The following is a 17,540-nucleotide window of genomic DNA, read 5'->3' on the forward strand; positions in this document are numbered from 1 at the left end:
CCCAAGTCCAGTCCAGAGGCCAAGTGCCGCCCACCAAGCCTTTCTGGTAGTCTCTGAAGCTCTCTCCGGTTGTTAATTCCATGCAGCCTGCAGGTTATCAGAGTAGTCTTATGCCTAGTACACACACCATACAATTTTCTGTTAGATTTTCTGTTGGATTATATTCTGTAATGCATGGGTCGATTCTGGTGTTCGATTCTGCGCCTGATAGTTTTGCCCGCTTGACTCTCTTATCTTCCGCTCGTTTTTCTTATCTTTTTTCAATTAACTTCAATGGTGAATCGAGCAGCAAAACGATTGAACCGTGATCGGACATGTCGGATATTATCTCTTAACCTCCTTAGCGGTAACCCCGTGTGTGACACGGGGTAAGCCGCCGGAGGGTGCCGCTCAGGCCCTGCTGGGCCGATTTAAATAATTTTTTTTTTGCTGGACGCAGCTAGCACTTTGCTAGCTGCGCCAGCACCCCGATCGACGCCGCCGCGCGCCCGATCGCCGCTATCCGGTGCGGCGCGTGCCCCCCCCAGACCCCGTGCGCTGCCTGGCCAATCAGTGCCAGGCAGCGCCGAGGGGTGGATCGGGTCTCCCAATGACGTCCCGACGTCGCTGACGTCGGTGACGTCATCCCGCCCCGTCGCCATGGCGACGGGGGAAGCCCTCCAGGAAATCCCGTTCTTTGAACGGGATTTCCTGATCGGAGATCGCCGAAGGCGATCGAAGAGGGTGGGGGGATGCCGCTGAGCGGCTATCATGTAGCGAGCCCTGGGCTCGCTACATGATTTAAAAAAAAAAATTTTTTTTTAAAACTGCTGCGCTGCCCCCTGGCGGTATTTTTCATACCGCCAAGGGGGTTAATGGCTCACAATCGAGCCGTGTATTCCCAGCATTGTACTGGTAGAGACTGGTCATTATCTCTGGTGCATTGTCTTCTGGTTATCAAGAACAATGCCTAATTGCTAGGCAGATAGATGGTTAGCATGTTGGAAATTATCTAACTCGCAGGTAAATCTAACAGAAAATCTAACCGATAATTGTATGGTGTGTACCTAGCATATTACAGTGTTTCATATTCATTTTTTACTAGGGATGGGACGACGAATCCGGCAAATCCACGAATCCCTCGAATATTGTGAAATATTCGAGATTCGTGGATTCGAATCCCGACGCCATTTTCCAGTTTACGAATCCGCCGAATCCCGACGCTGCATCGCCGCGCATCCGCCGCTCGCACTCGTCCTCCTCCGACCCCCCCCCCCGCGTCTCCTCCGCCCGCCCCGCGCCTCCTCCGCCCGCCCGCATACATTGTATCAACTCACCTGTCCAGTGGAGCGCAGAGCGGCAGACCTCTCGCTCACTTCCTGGTTCCCTCTAGTGACGGCTTTTACAATGACGTCATCAGTAAAAGCCGGTCCGGCCACTAGAGGGAACCGAGAAGTAATGACGAGGTCTGCCGCTCTGCGCTCCACTGGCCAGGTGAGTTGATACTTATGCAGGGGTGAGCGAGGAGGCACGGGGGTCGGAGGAGGCCGTGGGGGTGAGCGGAGGAGGCACGGGGGGGGGGGAGGGGGAGCGATACCTACCTACCTAAAGGCCCCCTATACGTACCTACCTACCTACCGGCCACTATACCTACCTACCTACAGGCCCCTATACCTACCTAAAGGATACGTACCTACCTACCTACCTACCTACCACAATACCTACCTACCTACAGGCCCCTATACCTACCTAAAGGCCCCCTATATGTACCTACCTACCTAAAGGCCCCTATACCTACCTAAAGGCCCCCTATACGTGCCTACCTACCTAAAGGCCCCTATACCTACCTACCTACCTACCTAAAGGCCCCTATACCTACCTAAAGGCCCCCTATATGTGCCTACCTACCTAAAGGCCCCTATACCTACCTACCTACCTAAAGGCCCCTATACCTACCTACCTAAAGGCCCCTATACCTACCTACCTACATACCTACCTATACTTAAGGCCCTATACCCTGCTACCTATACTGAAGGTCCCTTTAACTACCTACCTACCTACAGGACACTATACCTACCTACCGGCCACTATACCTACCTACCTACCTACAGGCCACTATACCTACCTAAAGGCCCCCTATACGTACCTACCTACCTACCTAAAGGCCCCTATACCTACCTACCTACCTAAAGGCCCCTATACGTACCTACCTACCTACCTACCTACCTAAAGGCCCCTATACCTACCTACAGGCCTCTATTCCTATCTACCTACCTACTTAAAGGCCCCCTATACGTGCCTACCTACCTAAAGGCCCCTATACCTACCTACCTAAAGGCCCCTATACCTACCTACTTACCTAAAGGCCCCTATACGTACCTACCTACCTACCTAAAGGCCCGTATACCTACCTACAGGCCTCTATACCTACCTACCTACTTAAAGGCCCCCTATACGTGCCTACCTACCTAAAGGCCCCTATACCTACCTACCTAAAGGCCCCTATACCTACCTACCTACATACCTACCTATACTTAAGGCCCTATACCCTGCTACCTATACTGAAGGTCACTTTAACTACCTACCTACCTACAGGACACTATACCTACCTACCTACTGGCCACTATACCTACCTACCTACAGGCCACTATACCTACCTAAAGGCCCCCTATACGTACCTACCTACATACCTACCTATACTTAAGGCCCTATACCCTGCTACCTATACTGAAGGTCACTTTAACTACCTACCTACCTAAAGGACACTATACCTACCTACCTACTGGCCACTATACCTACCTACCTACAGGCCACTATACCTACCTAAAGGCCCCCTATACGTACCTACCTACCTACCTAAAGGCCCCTATACCTACCTACCTAAAGGCCCCTATACCTACCTACATACCTACCTATAATTAAGGCCTCTATATACCCTGTTACCTTTACTGAAGGCCCATATACCCTGCTACCTATACTGAAGGCCCATATACCCTGCTACCTATACTGAAGGCCTATATACCCTGCTACCTATACTGAAGGCCCATATACCTTTCTACCTATACTGCAGGCCCCTATACCTTGCTACCTATACTGAAAGCTACCAATATTGAAGGCACCCATACCTAGCTAGCTATACTAAAGGCACCTTTACCTCGCTACCTATACTGCGGGCAACTATACCACGGATCGCACAATTCTTAAGTGCAGGATTCGTTAGATTCGGGATTCGAAAGGTTCGAGATATTCGAGAACCTTTTCAGATTCGGATTCGGATTCGAAAAAATTGTGGATTCGTCCCATCCCTATTTTTTACTGTTTAATGTGTTAGGGCAAAATCATTTTGGGCTTGATTCACTAAACCGTGATAACTCATATCACGGCCGTTTTCACACGCATTCTCGCATTTGCGTATGATCGCAAATTTGCACGCCCAATTGCACAAAAGCGGGCAAATTTGCAATTGTCCGCGAAAACGACCGTAATATGAGTTATCATGGTTTAGTGAATCCAGCCCTATGAGTGTAATCCCACTTTCAGTGTAATGAAATATGGAGTATTGAGCCTGTTTCTTCCTTCAAGATAAATGACTTCCCAGGTGGAATGTTGATTATAGTACATTATTTGCTTATGTGTTTTATTCATTTCCTCAGAATGTTTTCTCTGCTGTGAGTTATGTGAACAACATTAAAGAGGCCCTGGACATGCTGCATGAGGAGGTGAGTCGCAGCTCGCCAAACTCCCACTTCTGTTCCCCAAAGACATGTGCTCTTGTGTTATACTCGCTAGCAGAAGAAAATTGTCATAATGAAGGTAATTCGGGGTGTACAACTTAAAAGCAGTAATGACCTGTTCACGCATGTGACTGAGGTTGCCCAAAACAATCATTTGTGATTGATTGATTGATTGATTTTTTTATACGATTTAAGCAAATCTCAACTTTTCTAGTCAGAGATCAGGGACAGCTGTACAGGTACACCCCCAATTTCTGACTAGAAGAGTTGAGAGTTGCTATAAAAGTACAGCTATTTAAAGAGTCTCTATCAACAAAAAGTTCCCCTGGGGGGTGCTCACCTTGGGAGGGGGAAGCCTCAGGGTCCCAATGAGGCTTACCCCTCCGCTGTAGCTGCAGGCAGTCCAGCGCTGGCTCCCCCGAAGTGTCCCGGAATCCTCCCTCGACAAGCCTGACAAGCGCTAATAAGCGCTGCTTTATTTACCTCCCTGGCTCCAGCGGGGGCACTGTTGCGGCTCTCCGCACGGAGATAGGCGAAAATCGCGATCTCTGTCTGGTCTGCTCTACTGCACAGGTGCAGGAGACTTGCACCTGCGCAGTAGAGCGGCCCGACAGAGATCGGGTATTTCCGCCTATCCCTGAGGCGGAGAGCCGATACTGCGCCTGCACTGGAGCCAGGGAGGTAAATATTTACATCGCCGCCGTTCCGGGAGGGTTTTCGCCACCGCCGTGGGACCAAGGAGGACGGGGGAAGCCTCAATAGGATCCGGAGGCTTTCCCCACCGAGGTTATTACCCCCAGGGGAGGTTTTCTTTGTTACAGGTTTTCTAACATTACTCAACATAAAACTGCAAAGAAGTTGTGGATTTCATCATCTAGGGCCTAGGTTCTCAATGTGTGGTACGCGTACCCCAGGAGATACTTCTGCTGGTTCCAGGGGGTACTCAGGCTTTATATACTTAACCAAGAATAACAAATTTAGAGTTTTAATACATGATAAATCTTACTTAAACAAACAACACCAAATTAGTGTTTTAGCTAACTAAAAGCAATAGTAAATGCTTGGAAATTGTTTAGAACCAATTATCATGTACTACGATTAAATATATATTTGTCAAGGGGTACTTGTGATAATGTTTTTTTTTTTAAACATGTTTATTGGCAGAATTAAATATTACAAGGTTAAATAATTGCAGATACCATAGCACAGTATAATGAGAGAGAATTAGGGTCATTCAATCAGGTACATACCGTAGATGAATACAGGTTGTAATAATTGCAGTTAGATATTATTATTATTTGAGTAACATATGGTGGTAAGTTACAATTATGGCATCTGTAGTGGCAATAAATGGCAGTCGTATATTCCAAGTAAGTTGTAAGAACGAGTAGTTCACTTATATAAACTAATTAACAAAAACAGAGAGAACATGGAGTGCACATTCATATTACTTAGTACAAAGAAAGTAGGTAGGTTATACATTTCAGTTGCAATAGGGCTGGATTTCGACTTACTCACGTGTCCCGACTCAGCATGCTGTATGAGGTTAAATTATACTGTTATAGTTAAGTGGGAAGAAGTCCACTTGCCCCAAACGTTACCAAATTTCCAAGGGCAGCCTCTATGTGTATATACGAGTTTGATAAAGGGTAATACACCATTTACTTAGGATAACCAGTCAGATATCACCGGAGGTCGTGGACTTGTGATAAGGTTTACTATGCTAGGGGGTACTTGGTGAGTACAGGGTTTTAAAAGAGGTTCATACCAATAAAATGTTGAAAAAACATTGATCTAGGGTACAAAATAACACTATAAATCTCTGTATGCACGGAACAAGGCTGAAAGCTAGAATTGGATGGCCGTGATCAGCTTCATTGCATTAAAATCAGACTTTTGAAAACCATCGTCTATGAACACTGTGCATTGCTGCTTCCATAAATGCAATTAAAAATGCCACCATGCAAAAAAGTAACCTTAAATAATCATGATCTAAGAAGGATTGAGGCAATGTGGAAAACTGTCTTGTTGCATTATGAATGAAATATTTGAAATTCTTTAGGAAGTCATGGACTCTGTCACCTGCAAGCTTAAAGAGGACCTGAATTCAGAACTTTCCTTCTGCTCTAAAAAAAATAAGTAACAGCATAATAACCTTTAAGAGGAGAAGGTATTATCTAGCTTGTTATCAGCGTACAGTTCAAGATCCATGATGGAACTGGGTGTATTATTAGTCCATGTCTAGCTTGCAATTAAAACCCCAGTGGATTCAAATAATCTCTTATTCTACACCAAAATAACCTAAGAATTGTGGATGGAGTTCTGCTTTTATTAAATCTGTAGAGTATAATGCAAAGAACAAGAAACTAACTGTAGAGCCATCGGCCAATCATAGCTAAGCTTGTACCTGAGCTGATTGCAGTTATGTGCATTTTGATTGGTTGCACTTCATATCATCTCATAGCTGTTGTGTCTTGTTGAATAAGCTGCTCTTGTGTTTGCCTTTAATGTAGGGCCGAACACCATAAGTTAAGTCACAGTTTCTCTCCTCCTCTCTACCTTGAGGTCCCCCGAGCATTTGTCAACCTGGTCAAGACATTGGACATAATCCCGCTTAGAGAGGGAGTGCTGGACAGCCGGGTGGATTGCCCCACCCTCCTTACAAAGTAAGTACACCAGGGGGCGCCAGTGACAGTTGCGTGAACTGTCATGCTGATCTTTTGGCTTCACCAGTTTCATATTCACACAGCTGGAACATGTGTGCTGCCATTTGAGTTAGAGCTTGTTCTGCATACTTGTCCTGGGCCATTGCTATGTCATAATTAAAGGGAGAACTTCACTAAAACAATAGTGACCTCCATAGTCCTTTCATGAATGCACTAAGGTTATCGTACACTTTCCTCTGGCCCTGTTTTGTAAACAGAAGAGAGTGTTGCATTACTGTTGCAATAAAGACATTTCTAACATTAGAAGAGCAAAGTCCCCAGACTTGGAGCCTGATGACCAAAGCCTATTGTTCTCTGTACAGGTAAATTCTGGAATATACAGGAATTATTTTCACTGTGTTGCAGCGAAATAAGACTTTTCCTGTACCAACAAAGTTTGTCATTGGGTTTGAGCATAAGAATTCTTCTATGGGTTAGTTCACACAGATGTCCAGATGCCCATTTGCCCAGTGCTTTGAGAAAACAGCTGTTTTGCTAAGAAAAATAGAACCGTACATGCCCAGTGTAAAGTGGATTTTTGTTTCCCAACCTCATCCCAAAAACATGCAAATAAGCTAATTGGTTGGCCTTAGACTATGTTAAAGGACATCCGAGGTGAAACAAAAAAATGATGAGATAAACAATTGTATCTATTCTCCTTCTCCTAAAAATTACTTTTTTAGTCATCCCAAAGTTTTATTTTATATTTGAATCTATTTTTTAAGTTTTTACTGTTGCATGACCTTATCTTAATGACACATTCATTGAAGTATGTCAAAGCTAAAATCTATGAACCTTTGCCCATTTTTATCTCTCTTCTGCTTTCAGAACCCATTTTCTGCGGAAAGTGTTTTATGGCTGTAATTCTGTAACAGTGAGGGTTATGCTATAGTCAGGACAGAAACTGTCATTTGCATACCTGATATTTAACTCTTTCAGGCAGAGAAAGTAAAAAAGAAACATAGCCTAGTTATTTGTGTGCCTAGCCCTGTACGTACACATGTCTATCTCATCATGTCAGGCGCAGAACTACTGCGTCCGCGCATTACGCCGGGGGCAACGTGGCCATGATTCACAGCGGCGCTTCACACAGGCACAGTAAGGATGACTTCAGGGTCGGCCTCTGCACTGTGCGCGGAGACCAGGACGGTGGCGGAGAGCAGATCGGTCAGCGTGGGACAGTCGGCTGCAAGGGGCTGGAGAAAGCCCCAGGTGAGTAAAGCTTTTTTTTTTTTCCCCTGATAACTCCTTTAAGGACATATGACTATGGTGGGGATTATGATTGTGAGCTCCTCTGAAGACAATGACATGACTATATACTCTGTAAAATGCTGCAGAAGATGTCAGTGCTATTTATATATATTATAATTATGGTAGGACATTGGACTATGACTATAGTAGGATTAGAGTGTGAGCTCCTCTGAGGACAGTCAGTGACATGACTATGTGCTCTGTAAAGTGCTGCAGAAGATGTCAGTGCTATATAAATACATAATAATAATATGGTAGGACATTAGACTATGACTGTGGTAGAGGTTAGACTGTGAGCTCCTCTGAGGACACGACTGCGTACTTTGTAAAGTATTGCAGAAGATATCAGTGCCTTATAAATACAAAATAATACTACCTGTAAATACAGTACAGTGCATATATGTTACTGTGTTGCGTTATTTTTGTGTTGTACAGGATGCTGTGCCCATGTCTCCTGAATAGCCATGATGGTTCCAATGAGTTACAGATGATAAAGGACACTGACGTTGCATATCAGGTGTGGTACTGCAATATAATGCACCCCAGTGTATTGTGTACCCAGGCTACGCATGCTAGATATTTGTCCACTGAAATTATTGTCCATAGTCATTTCAGGGGAAAATCTAGTGTAAGTACAGTCACACAGCAATGCCAGTGGCCTCTCCTTCAGAGTATCCTCTGGTTAGATCGTATTTGGGCCAACTGCTGTTTTGGTTCTTAAAGAAACCCCGAAGTGACATGTGACATGATGAGATAGACATGGGCATGTACAGTGCCTAGCACACCAATAACTATGCTGTGTTCCTTTTTTTCTTTCTCTGCCTGAAAGAGTAGGGGTAAGAAATTTCCCTTTTTATCTCTTTCTTGCCCTCAGAAGCCATTTTCTGCTAGGAAAGTGTTTTATAGTTGGAATTTTTTTATCAGTGAGGGTCACACTGTAGTCACTTCCTGTCTGAACTGAGTCAGCCACTTACATACCTGATATGTAACTCTTTCAGACAGAGAAAGAAAAAAAGCAACACAGCCTAGTTATTTGTGTGCTAGGCACTGTACATACCCATGTCTATCTCATCATGTCACATGTCACTTCGGGTATCCTTTAATGTGGGCAGCAGGGGGACACCTCGTTCTTCCCCTCCACCTTCTCACTCCATAGGACAGATTAGGCTGTTTAACAAGCACCATTGCCCCTTTCAATTTAGGAACAAGCCTACTGTGCCTAATATTAAAATGGACTCTAGATTTTTATGGTTAATTTTTTGTTTTTTGATTAACTCTTCCTGTAATTACAATTGCATCGTATTTGTATTGTGTAAGGGGGGCCATGACAGGGAGTTGTGCAGAGTTCCATGGGATTGGTGGTGGTTTGGGCACTGGTGATTGTATAACTACATGGTGCAATGCAGGACAAAAATAATACCTTCTCATATTTCTGTCTTATCCTAGAAAGGTCTGGAGGAACTGATCAATACAGGAAGATATGACACAAAAGACGACTTCACAGTGGTTCTGCAGCCATTTTTCAGCCACATCCTCCTTCCATATCTCCCGGTAATCTGTGTTTTGTATGCGGGTTATAATGATAAGGTTTCTTAAAGGAAAATGCTTAACCTATTGGGGACTGGCTGCCTAACCCCCCCTTAACCACTTCAGCCTTCAGTCGTTTTCACTTTAAGCGTCCGAGCAATGGTCACCTCCCATTCATTAGCCTATAACTTTATCACTACTTATCACAATGAACTGATCTATGCCACCAATTAGGCTTTCTTTGGGGGGTACATTTTGCTAAGAGCCACTTTACTGTAAATGCATTTTAACAGGAAGAATAAGGAAAACACGGAAAAAAATCATTATTTCTCAGTTTTCGGCCATTATAGCTTTAAAATAATACATGCCTCCACAATTAAAACTCACGTATTGTATGTGCCCATTTCTCCCGGTTATTACACCATTTTTTTGGAAATAAACGTGCATTTTTTCCGTTTTGCATCCCTCACTATTTACAAGCTTATAATTTAAAAAAAAATAGAAATATTTCATGTTTACATAGATATTTAAAAAGTTTAGACCCTTAGGTAAATATTTGTGTTTGTTTTTTTTTAATTGTAATGTTTTTTTTTTTTATTATTAAACATTTTATGTGGGTATTTTTGGGAGGGTGGGATGCAAATCAAATTTTTTTTTTGTACATATAGGTCTATTTTTTAATTTTTTTTTGCATTTTCATGCAGTTAGCTTTTTGGCCACAAGATGGCAGCCATGAGTTTGTTTACAATGATGCCACTCTAAGCATAACACGGACGCTTAGAGTGATGTCGTGGGAAATAGGAACAGAAAAACCTCAGCTTCCGTGCGAAGCTGATGTTTTTTCTCGGGGGGAGAGCAATCAGTGATCGGGCACCATAGCCTGATTCACTGATTGCCTGGCTAGTGAACCGCGGGCCGGGAGTGCGCGTGCACGCGCGCGATCGGCCGCGGGGGCGCACATGGCCTCCTGGGCGTAGCTAGTACGTCCAGGAGGCCAAAGTGGTTAAGGACCAGGCGAAATTGCATGAGGGGGGGGGGGGGAGGCAGCCAGATCCCCTCTGTTACATGCTGGGCATGGAGTCCCCCTTTTCACCAGCAGCCTTCACTCACCTTCCAGGCTCCAGCAATGAGCCGCAGTGGACCCCTCTGCTCTGGCCGGCATCTCCGCTCCTAATGCCGCTCAGTTCCGGGTCGCGGCTTGATGACGTCATCAAGCCAGGACCCGGCGCTGACGTCACAGGGAGCAGAGATGCCGGCCAGAGCGGAGGGGGGCGCCGATCGTCGGAGGAATGGCAGGGGATCCTCTTCTTCCCCCCACCTCTGCAGCTGTCACAGTGATCACTACGATCTGCCAGCGATCGTAGTGATCACGTGATCAGAAGCCATACACGATGGGCTTCTGATCACTGAGGGGAGATGTCAGCTGTCATATGACAGCTTAATCTCCCCTCTCGGATGCGCACAATTGCGTTGGGAGCAGAAATGGCGGGTGGCGTAGGTCCTATGTCGCTTCAGGCTAGAACAGCTACAAGTGCGGCGTAGGATCTCCGGTCCTCAAAAGGTTAAAGGACAACTGTAGTGAGAGGTATGTGGAGGCTGCCATATTTATTTCCTTTTAAGCAATACCAGTTGCCTGGCTATCCTGCTAATCCTCTGCCTCTGATACTTTTAGCCATAGACCCTGAACAAGCATGCAGCAGATCAGATGTTTCTGACTGTAACGATTGGGGAATTATATGGAGGCCGCAATAGCAGCATAGGGGGCGATATACAGGCTGGGAACGCGAAGAATCACTCGCGTTCCCATGCCTGTCGTCCGGTGACGTCCAAACCGGAAGTGTTCGCCGGCGGGTCCTGGAGTGTCAGAGCGGGGCTGCGAGGGCACCGATCGGCTGCTGGGGACTGAGGGAAGCCCCAGGTGAGTAAATCTCATTTTTTATCGTTGACTTAAGGTTCACTTTAAGCCTCACTTATGGTCATGCATACCATAAAGATTTCATAAGAAAAATATGTACAGCAAGAGTAAAAATTGATCTATCTGCGCCCAAGTGTATTGGTCACTTGGGCGCAGATAGATCAATTTTTACCTGATTCAAAAATCGATGAGGTTAGAGCAAACCTTATAGCTCTCTCTGCAGCCCATTCAATAATAGTCAAGAAGCGCCAGAGTCATCTTTGAAATTGATTTTATGTACAGCAAGACCCCTGGTATGCAGCACAAGCGGGGATTGCCTGTGGCCAGATAAATGTGGGGTGGAGGTTTGTGCCAAAAAAGCACAAAACTACAACCCCCCCTCCCCCCGTGCAACTGAAATTAATTTCCAAGCCTCCAGGCACCATCTCCTACCCTTCCTGTAGCTGCTAGTGGCTTTCCAACATCTTCTGTGTATGGCTCCTGGCATGCCACCTGACCCGCATCAGGTCATGTGACACACTGGGAGCCATGTATGGTCACCAAAAAGCTGAAGGAGCTGCAGGAAGGGTAGAAGGTGGCACCTGGAGGCTCGGTAAGTGTTTTCTGCTCTACAAACCTTGCAAAGCCCTGTCCCTATTATCCCCCGCTTTGAACAGAGGCTGCAACTGTGATACCGGCACGGTTATAGAAATTACACTTGCATCTCCAGCTTGTGGCACAAACACTGGTGCACCTGAGGGCATGCAGACTGCTTACCGCTAAGGTGGAGGTGAGTATACAGACTATACCCTGCTCACTGCCGCTCCCCCTCACTTTCATCTTAATTGAACTCCTTCTTCAGTCATTTAGTTAAAGAAAAACAAGTTACAAGACTTAACCTCAGAGGGCAGCGCAGCTGATGGTCTGTTTGTTTCCTTCCTAGAATGGGGTCCCCGATGCCTCCTACCTCGCTCCAGACTGTTTCCACATCAATCAGAAGGGTCACAGCCAACTGGCTCGGCTGCTCTGGAACAATATGGTAAATATGAATTCAGGAAACCTGGGAGTAATCTGGGGGGGGGGGGGTGCGGAACCCCCTATCAGCACGTCTGACACTAACTCCGATACATGAGCTCTCACGGAGGTGTTGTGAGACCCCTTTACAGCTCCTCAGCCTCCTTCATACTCTGTACAGAAGGCAAAACAGAAACATCACAGGTACTTTTTACATGCGGTGTAAAATCCACCATTTAACAATGGTAAAGACGAGAAAAGGCAGTTTTTAAAATGCATGGATGTATTATTATTATTAATTTACTGCCAACATCTGTGTGACATTGAACCACAAAGAAACTGGCCCTTTCTTGGTCATTTCTGATGAATCAGCAGACAAGTCCATTCTCCATCAACAGACAATCCTCAGTCAGGAGCAGTCCTCCAGGTCCCAGCAATATCCCTGCATCAGTTCTTACTAACCACTACAGCGCTGGGTCTCCGGTTTAAATACCAGCCAGGGCACTATCTACTCTGAGTTTGTATTTTCTCCCTGTGTCTGTGTGGTTTTCCTCCGGGATTTCCTCCCACATCCCAAAAACATACAGATAAGTTAATCAGCTTCCCCCTAAATTGCTCCTAGACTATGATACATACACAATACATGACTATGGTAGGGATTAGATTGTGATGATAATATATATATATTTTTTTTTTGTTTCAGCTCGAACCTCTTGGATCCAAAACGGACACCCTGAACTTCCAGGCCAATATAACACTGAAGTGTCCAACATCAGTAAGAGATTTGCATTTTCAAACTGATTACCCTAATAAATATGTGATAATATTGTCATAGTATTGTAGCTTTGTTTAGGAGTAGCAACGCTATAACTTAATGTAGCCAATACTATACAGTAAACCTGGAACTTTGTTCATTTTGTTCATTATTTTTCTTCTTTATAATTTTTCTTTTCTCCTGCAGGCACAGCCATTCCTGAGAACTTCTAAGAACAGCGACTACATCTATCCCCCTCCACCGCCAACTCCACCACCAATCACCGTAATAACTACTACTTACTCTATATCCTCTTTTATATTGCTTCTTATTAACTTTAACAGCCAATTTATTTAGATGCGTGTAAGTGCTCAAGGCCATTTTATTATAGGACTTTTTTTTTATTTGTTACATTTCCTTGCTTCTAATTAGTACTGCTGTAATGTGTATTTATGGCCACTTGTCACTAGGGGGCAGTATGAAACAATAACAGAGGGCTTCTGCTTTCAGTTTTAATATTTTCTGCTAGTAGAGAGAGATCAAAGGATTCCAAGTATTTACAGCACAGCGAGCTCTGCGGAACTAGAACATTAATAGCAAAGAAAAGAGTCTCATATTGTTTTCCAGGACAGAAAGAGTTAAGAAACTTGATTTATCTATACAAAAGATATTCTCTGAACTCAGTCCTGTTTTCTAAAGAGCTTAAACAGCCAAGAAAGAGTGAGATACAGCTTGAAATAAGGTTTTACTGTAGGAAAGTTCAAAGGGTGATTAGTTCTGTTTAGTTTACTGCTTAAAATTCCGAGTGTGGAGTCCAAAACGCAACTGTGAAAGTCTGGTTCAATGTTATAAATAAAGCTAAGTGACTGAAAATAAAAATATGAGACTCTTTTCTTTGCTACTAACTTTATATTATCCGTACTACACATACAATAAATTATCTCATCATAAGTTTATTTTTGCTTCAGAATGGGTTTAAATAGTGTCAAATCCCTAGGAGTCATACAGGCACTGTAGTGAATATGCACTATAAAATGTGGCAAAAAAATACAGGCTGTTCTATTTGTGTAAGAGGTCAGTAAGCCCTTTGGAGCAAAAAGGGTCAAGAGTAGGGATGATTAAAGATATGCAAAGTATTCTGAGTTGATGCACATTTTTATGCAAATATATGCAGCTTGAAAATGGACCTGGGTTTAAATTGATTGGTCAATTTTCAAACTGCATATATTTGCATAAAAATGTGCATAATTTCAGAAGAATTTGCATCTCATTGATCATCCCTAGTCAAGAGAGCCCTTGGGCAGTTTATGCCGTGCAAATGCTCCAAAAAAGATAAGGGGCTATATGCAAGTCATTTTTTCTCTTGAGATATCCGTTATCTCCTAGGAGATAATCTTCATATTTTATTCAAAATAACGTTTAAGCGTTTTACAATTGAAAAACTACCTAAAAGTTGGTGAAAAAGTATTATCAAAACTATTTTGAGTATTTTCTTGCTTGCTGGTGGTTTAACCACTTAAGGACCTGGCTAATTCTTAAGTATCTGTGCTGGGTGGGCTCTCCAGTCCACAGCACAGATCATATAACAAGCAGGGCGACCAGACTTCCCCCCTTTTTTCCCCACTAGGGGGATGTCCTGCTGGGGGGGGTCTGATCCCCGCCACTGTGTGGCTGAGCAGATAGGGGGGGCTCCTCAAAGCTCCCCTCCGCAGCGATTTCCGCCCTCTCTGCCCTTGCCTCCCTCTCCCTCTCGCTATGGGCTGCGCAGGACGGCGATCCGTCCTGCGCCGCCTAGGATAGGCTTCAGCCTATCAGATGCCGGCGATCCCCGGCCAATCAGAGGCCGGGGATCGCCGATCTCCTTTATGGCGCTGCTGGGATTTCTTCCCCGCGTGTTTACATTTCGCCTGCATGCCGCGATCGGAGGCTCGCAGACAGTTCAGGGAGACACCCTCCGTGAACTGACATGGCCATGGTAACACCACTTCGACCAGCCGACGCCTATCGGCGTTAGGCGGTCGTTATGCATTTTATGACAAGGTGTGAATATATCGCCTAGGAGAAAACTCAGGAGAAAAAGTGAATTCTATATTAGCCAAAGGCCCTTAGTCCATTCATTTTTTTTCTCCCACGATTTCTCCTAAGAAATAGCATTTCATTTTCTGTTTAAAATAACTTTTCAGCTTTCTGCAATTGAAAAAGTACAAACAAAAAAGTGCTGTCAAAATTATTTTGCTTTTGAGTATTTTCTTGCTTTCTGGTAGCTTAAATGGCATTTTATTGATAAGATGTGAAAACGTAGGAGAAAAAGTAGAGAAAAAGTGAATTGAATAAGGGTGATGGGGATTTCTTATTTTCCGCCTTAACTGTAAGGAGATCTAATGCATGAGATAAACAAATAAAGAAAGATAATTCATGAGATAAACAGATGAGGGGCCTGATTCACTAACTGGCGCTAACCTAGTTTGCACGCCTAAAGACTTTGGGCGTGCAAACTAGGGCTCTAGGTAGTTTGCGCGCATAAAGTTATTACCATTCGTGCGCAGCGCAGAAAGCGTTGCAGTGTTCGCGCGGTAATTCGCCTTTGCGCGCTAAACGTCGCATCGTTTTGAGCACAAAGGCAAATTACCGCGTGAACGGTGCGACGTTAACGGCGCACCATGCAATGTTTTCGGCGAACGGTAATAACTTTATGCACGCAAGTGTTTGCGCGCATATTAGCGCACGCACGGCCCCATAACGTGGGAAGACCCGCTTAGCGCTGCCTCCGGATAGTGAATCAAGCCCCAGGGGAGATAAATCATGAGTTAAGTCAGTTAAGGAGAGAGAAATCATGAGTTAAGTAATTTAGGAGAGATGGATTGACAGTTAATAAGTAAGGTGAGATAATTCAACAGAAAAGCTTTATGAATCAGCCCCAATGCAGACTTCAGCCTAAAGTGGATCCGAGGTGAAATTTTACTCATTGCATAATTGTGTTCCTTTCCTATTGTTTATAGGGCATTCTTTAAGCCAAATACGTTTTTGTTTTTGTTTTAATACTCTAATTCCCTATAAACTAAATAAGCCACACCCACAGGTTTTCAGAGAGCCTTGGCAGTAGCAAGGGCTCATGGGAGCTCAGTCTGGGCAGGAGGAGGGGGAGGTGTTACTAGCCATTGATTTCAGAGGGAAAGGGGAGGAGGAGGGGGGATTAGGTTTTTTTCACAGGCTGAGTGCTCAAGATACAGATAAGCCTGCCTCTGTGTAATGTTTACAAATAACATGGCTGCTGTCATTGTATCACAGGAAGACATAATCCTATTCTATTAAAGCTGTTTGCAGCTAGATTTGCTGTGTAAACCATCTAAACTTTAGATAAGATATATAGACAAGTTACTTGTTATAGTTAGTTTTTTATCTCGGATCCGCTTTAAGAAAAACTGCAACCTAAAATTGCCAACCCTGATGGGATACAAGCGTGAGGGATTGTAAGGTAACATGCTGACTACTATAGAGCGCTAGTGTAGGTGCTAAACAGGACAGGCATAGCTGCCCATACCAACATGTTTCGCCAAGCCAGCTTCATCATGGTGTATGTACAATTCACAGCGGTGAAAATCCATCCACCCATCAAATCCACATCCATCAAACAGCAGTCACTTAAAGTAGCAGCCCCAGTCAGTGCTGAATAAGGGCCCTCTTTCATCAGCCTTGGTTGTGTTTTTGGCTTTAAACGATAACTCCAACTCTATAATCCTCTTTTTTCATGTGATGCAGAACTGGGGCAGCGATTTGGAATGCTCCGACATGATGCTCATCTCTGACAGTGTGCCAACATCAGGTGAGAATCTTCTCTTCAGAAAATAGTGCAGCCCCACAATGTGCAAGATACGTCAGTTCAATCCAAATTATGCACAGTTTTGCACACACTGGAACAACAGAGTAACCAAGCAGCTCGGGGTGACCCAAACCACTAGGAATGTATAGGGGGATAAAAGAGCCCGAAAAGCCCTCCTACTAATAAGCAATGCTCGGTGAAATGCGCCTTCTTAACCATTTCAGCCCACGTGGATTTTTCACCTCATGCATCAGAGCAATTTTCACCTCCCATTCATTCGCTAATAACTTTATCACTACTTATCACAATTTATTGACCTATATCTTGTTTTTTCCGCCACTAATTAGGCTTTCTTTGGGTGGTACATTTTGCTAAGAATTATTTATTTATAAATGCATTTTTACAGGATTAATAAGAAAAAAAATGGAAAAAATTCATTATTTCTCAGTTTTCGGCCATTATAGCTTTAAAATAATCCACGCTACCTTAATTAAAACCTATGTATTTTATTTGCCCGTATGTCTCGGTTATTATACCATTTAAATTTTGTCCCTATCACAATGTATGGCGCCAATATTTTATTTGGAAATAAAGGTGCATTGTTTCCTTGTTGCGTCCATCACTATTACAAGCTTATAATTTAAAAAAAAATTGTAGTATACCCCTTCAAATGCATATTTAAAAAGTTCAGACCCTTAGGTAACTATTTATGTTTTTTTGTTTGTTTGTTTTTAATTGTATTTTTTTTTTCATTAAAACATTTATTTGGGTAATATTTTGGTGTGGGACATAAACAGGTCATTTTTAATGTTACTGAATGTGTAAATGTAATGTAAAAAATGTGTAGATGTAGTTTTACTAT

General features: G+C 43.8%; 1 protein-coding gene across 2 annotated transcripts in view; it reads left to right on the plus strand.

Annotated features, from left to right (window-relative positions):
* LOC137504389 (phospholipase B1, membrane-associated-like) overlaps positions 1-17,540 on the plus strand; it is a 160,667-nt gene that overhangs the window by 100,855 nt on the left and 42,272 nt on the right. For both annotated transcript variants that reach the window (XM_068232750.1, XM_068232751.1), the window contains 8 exons: positions 3,633-3,698; positions 6,279-6,379; positions 8,105-8,186; positions 9,116-9,220; positions 12,034-12,129; positions 12,808-12,879; positions 13,066-13,143; positions 16,618-16,681. In XM_068232750.1, coding sequence (XP_068088851.1) covers positions 3,633-3,698; positions 6,279-6,379; positions 8,105-8,186; positions 9,116-9,220; positions 12,034-12,129; positions 12,808-12,879; positions 13,066-13,143; positions 16,618-16,681 — 664 coding nt within the window. The remainder of the gene's footprint in view (positions 1-3,632; positions 3,699-6,278; positions 6,380-8,104; positions 8,187-9,115; positions 9,221-12,033; positions 12,130-12,807; positions 12,880-13,065; positions 13,144-16,617; positions 16,682-17,540) is intronic.

The sequence above is a fragment of the Hyperolius riggenbachi genome, chromosome 4 (assembly GCF_040937935.1).
Source record: "Hyperolius riggenbachi isolate aHypRig1 chromosome 4, aHypRig1.pri, whole genome shotgun sequence".
NCBI lineage: Eukaryota > Metazoa > Chordata > Amphibia > Anura > Hyperoliidae > Hyperolius > Hyperolius riggenbachi.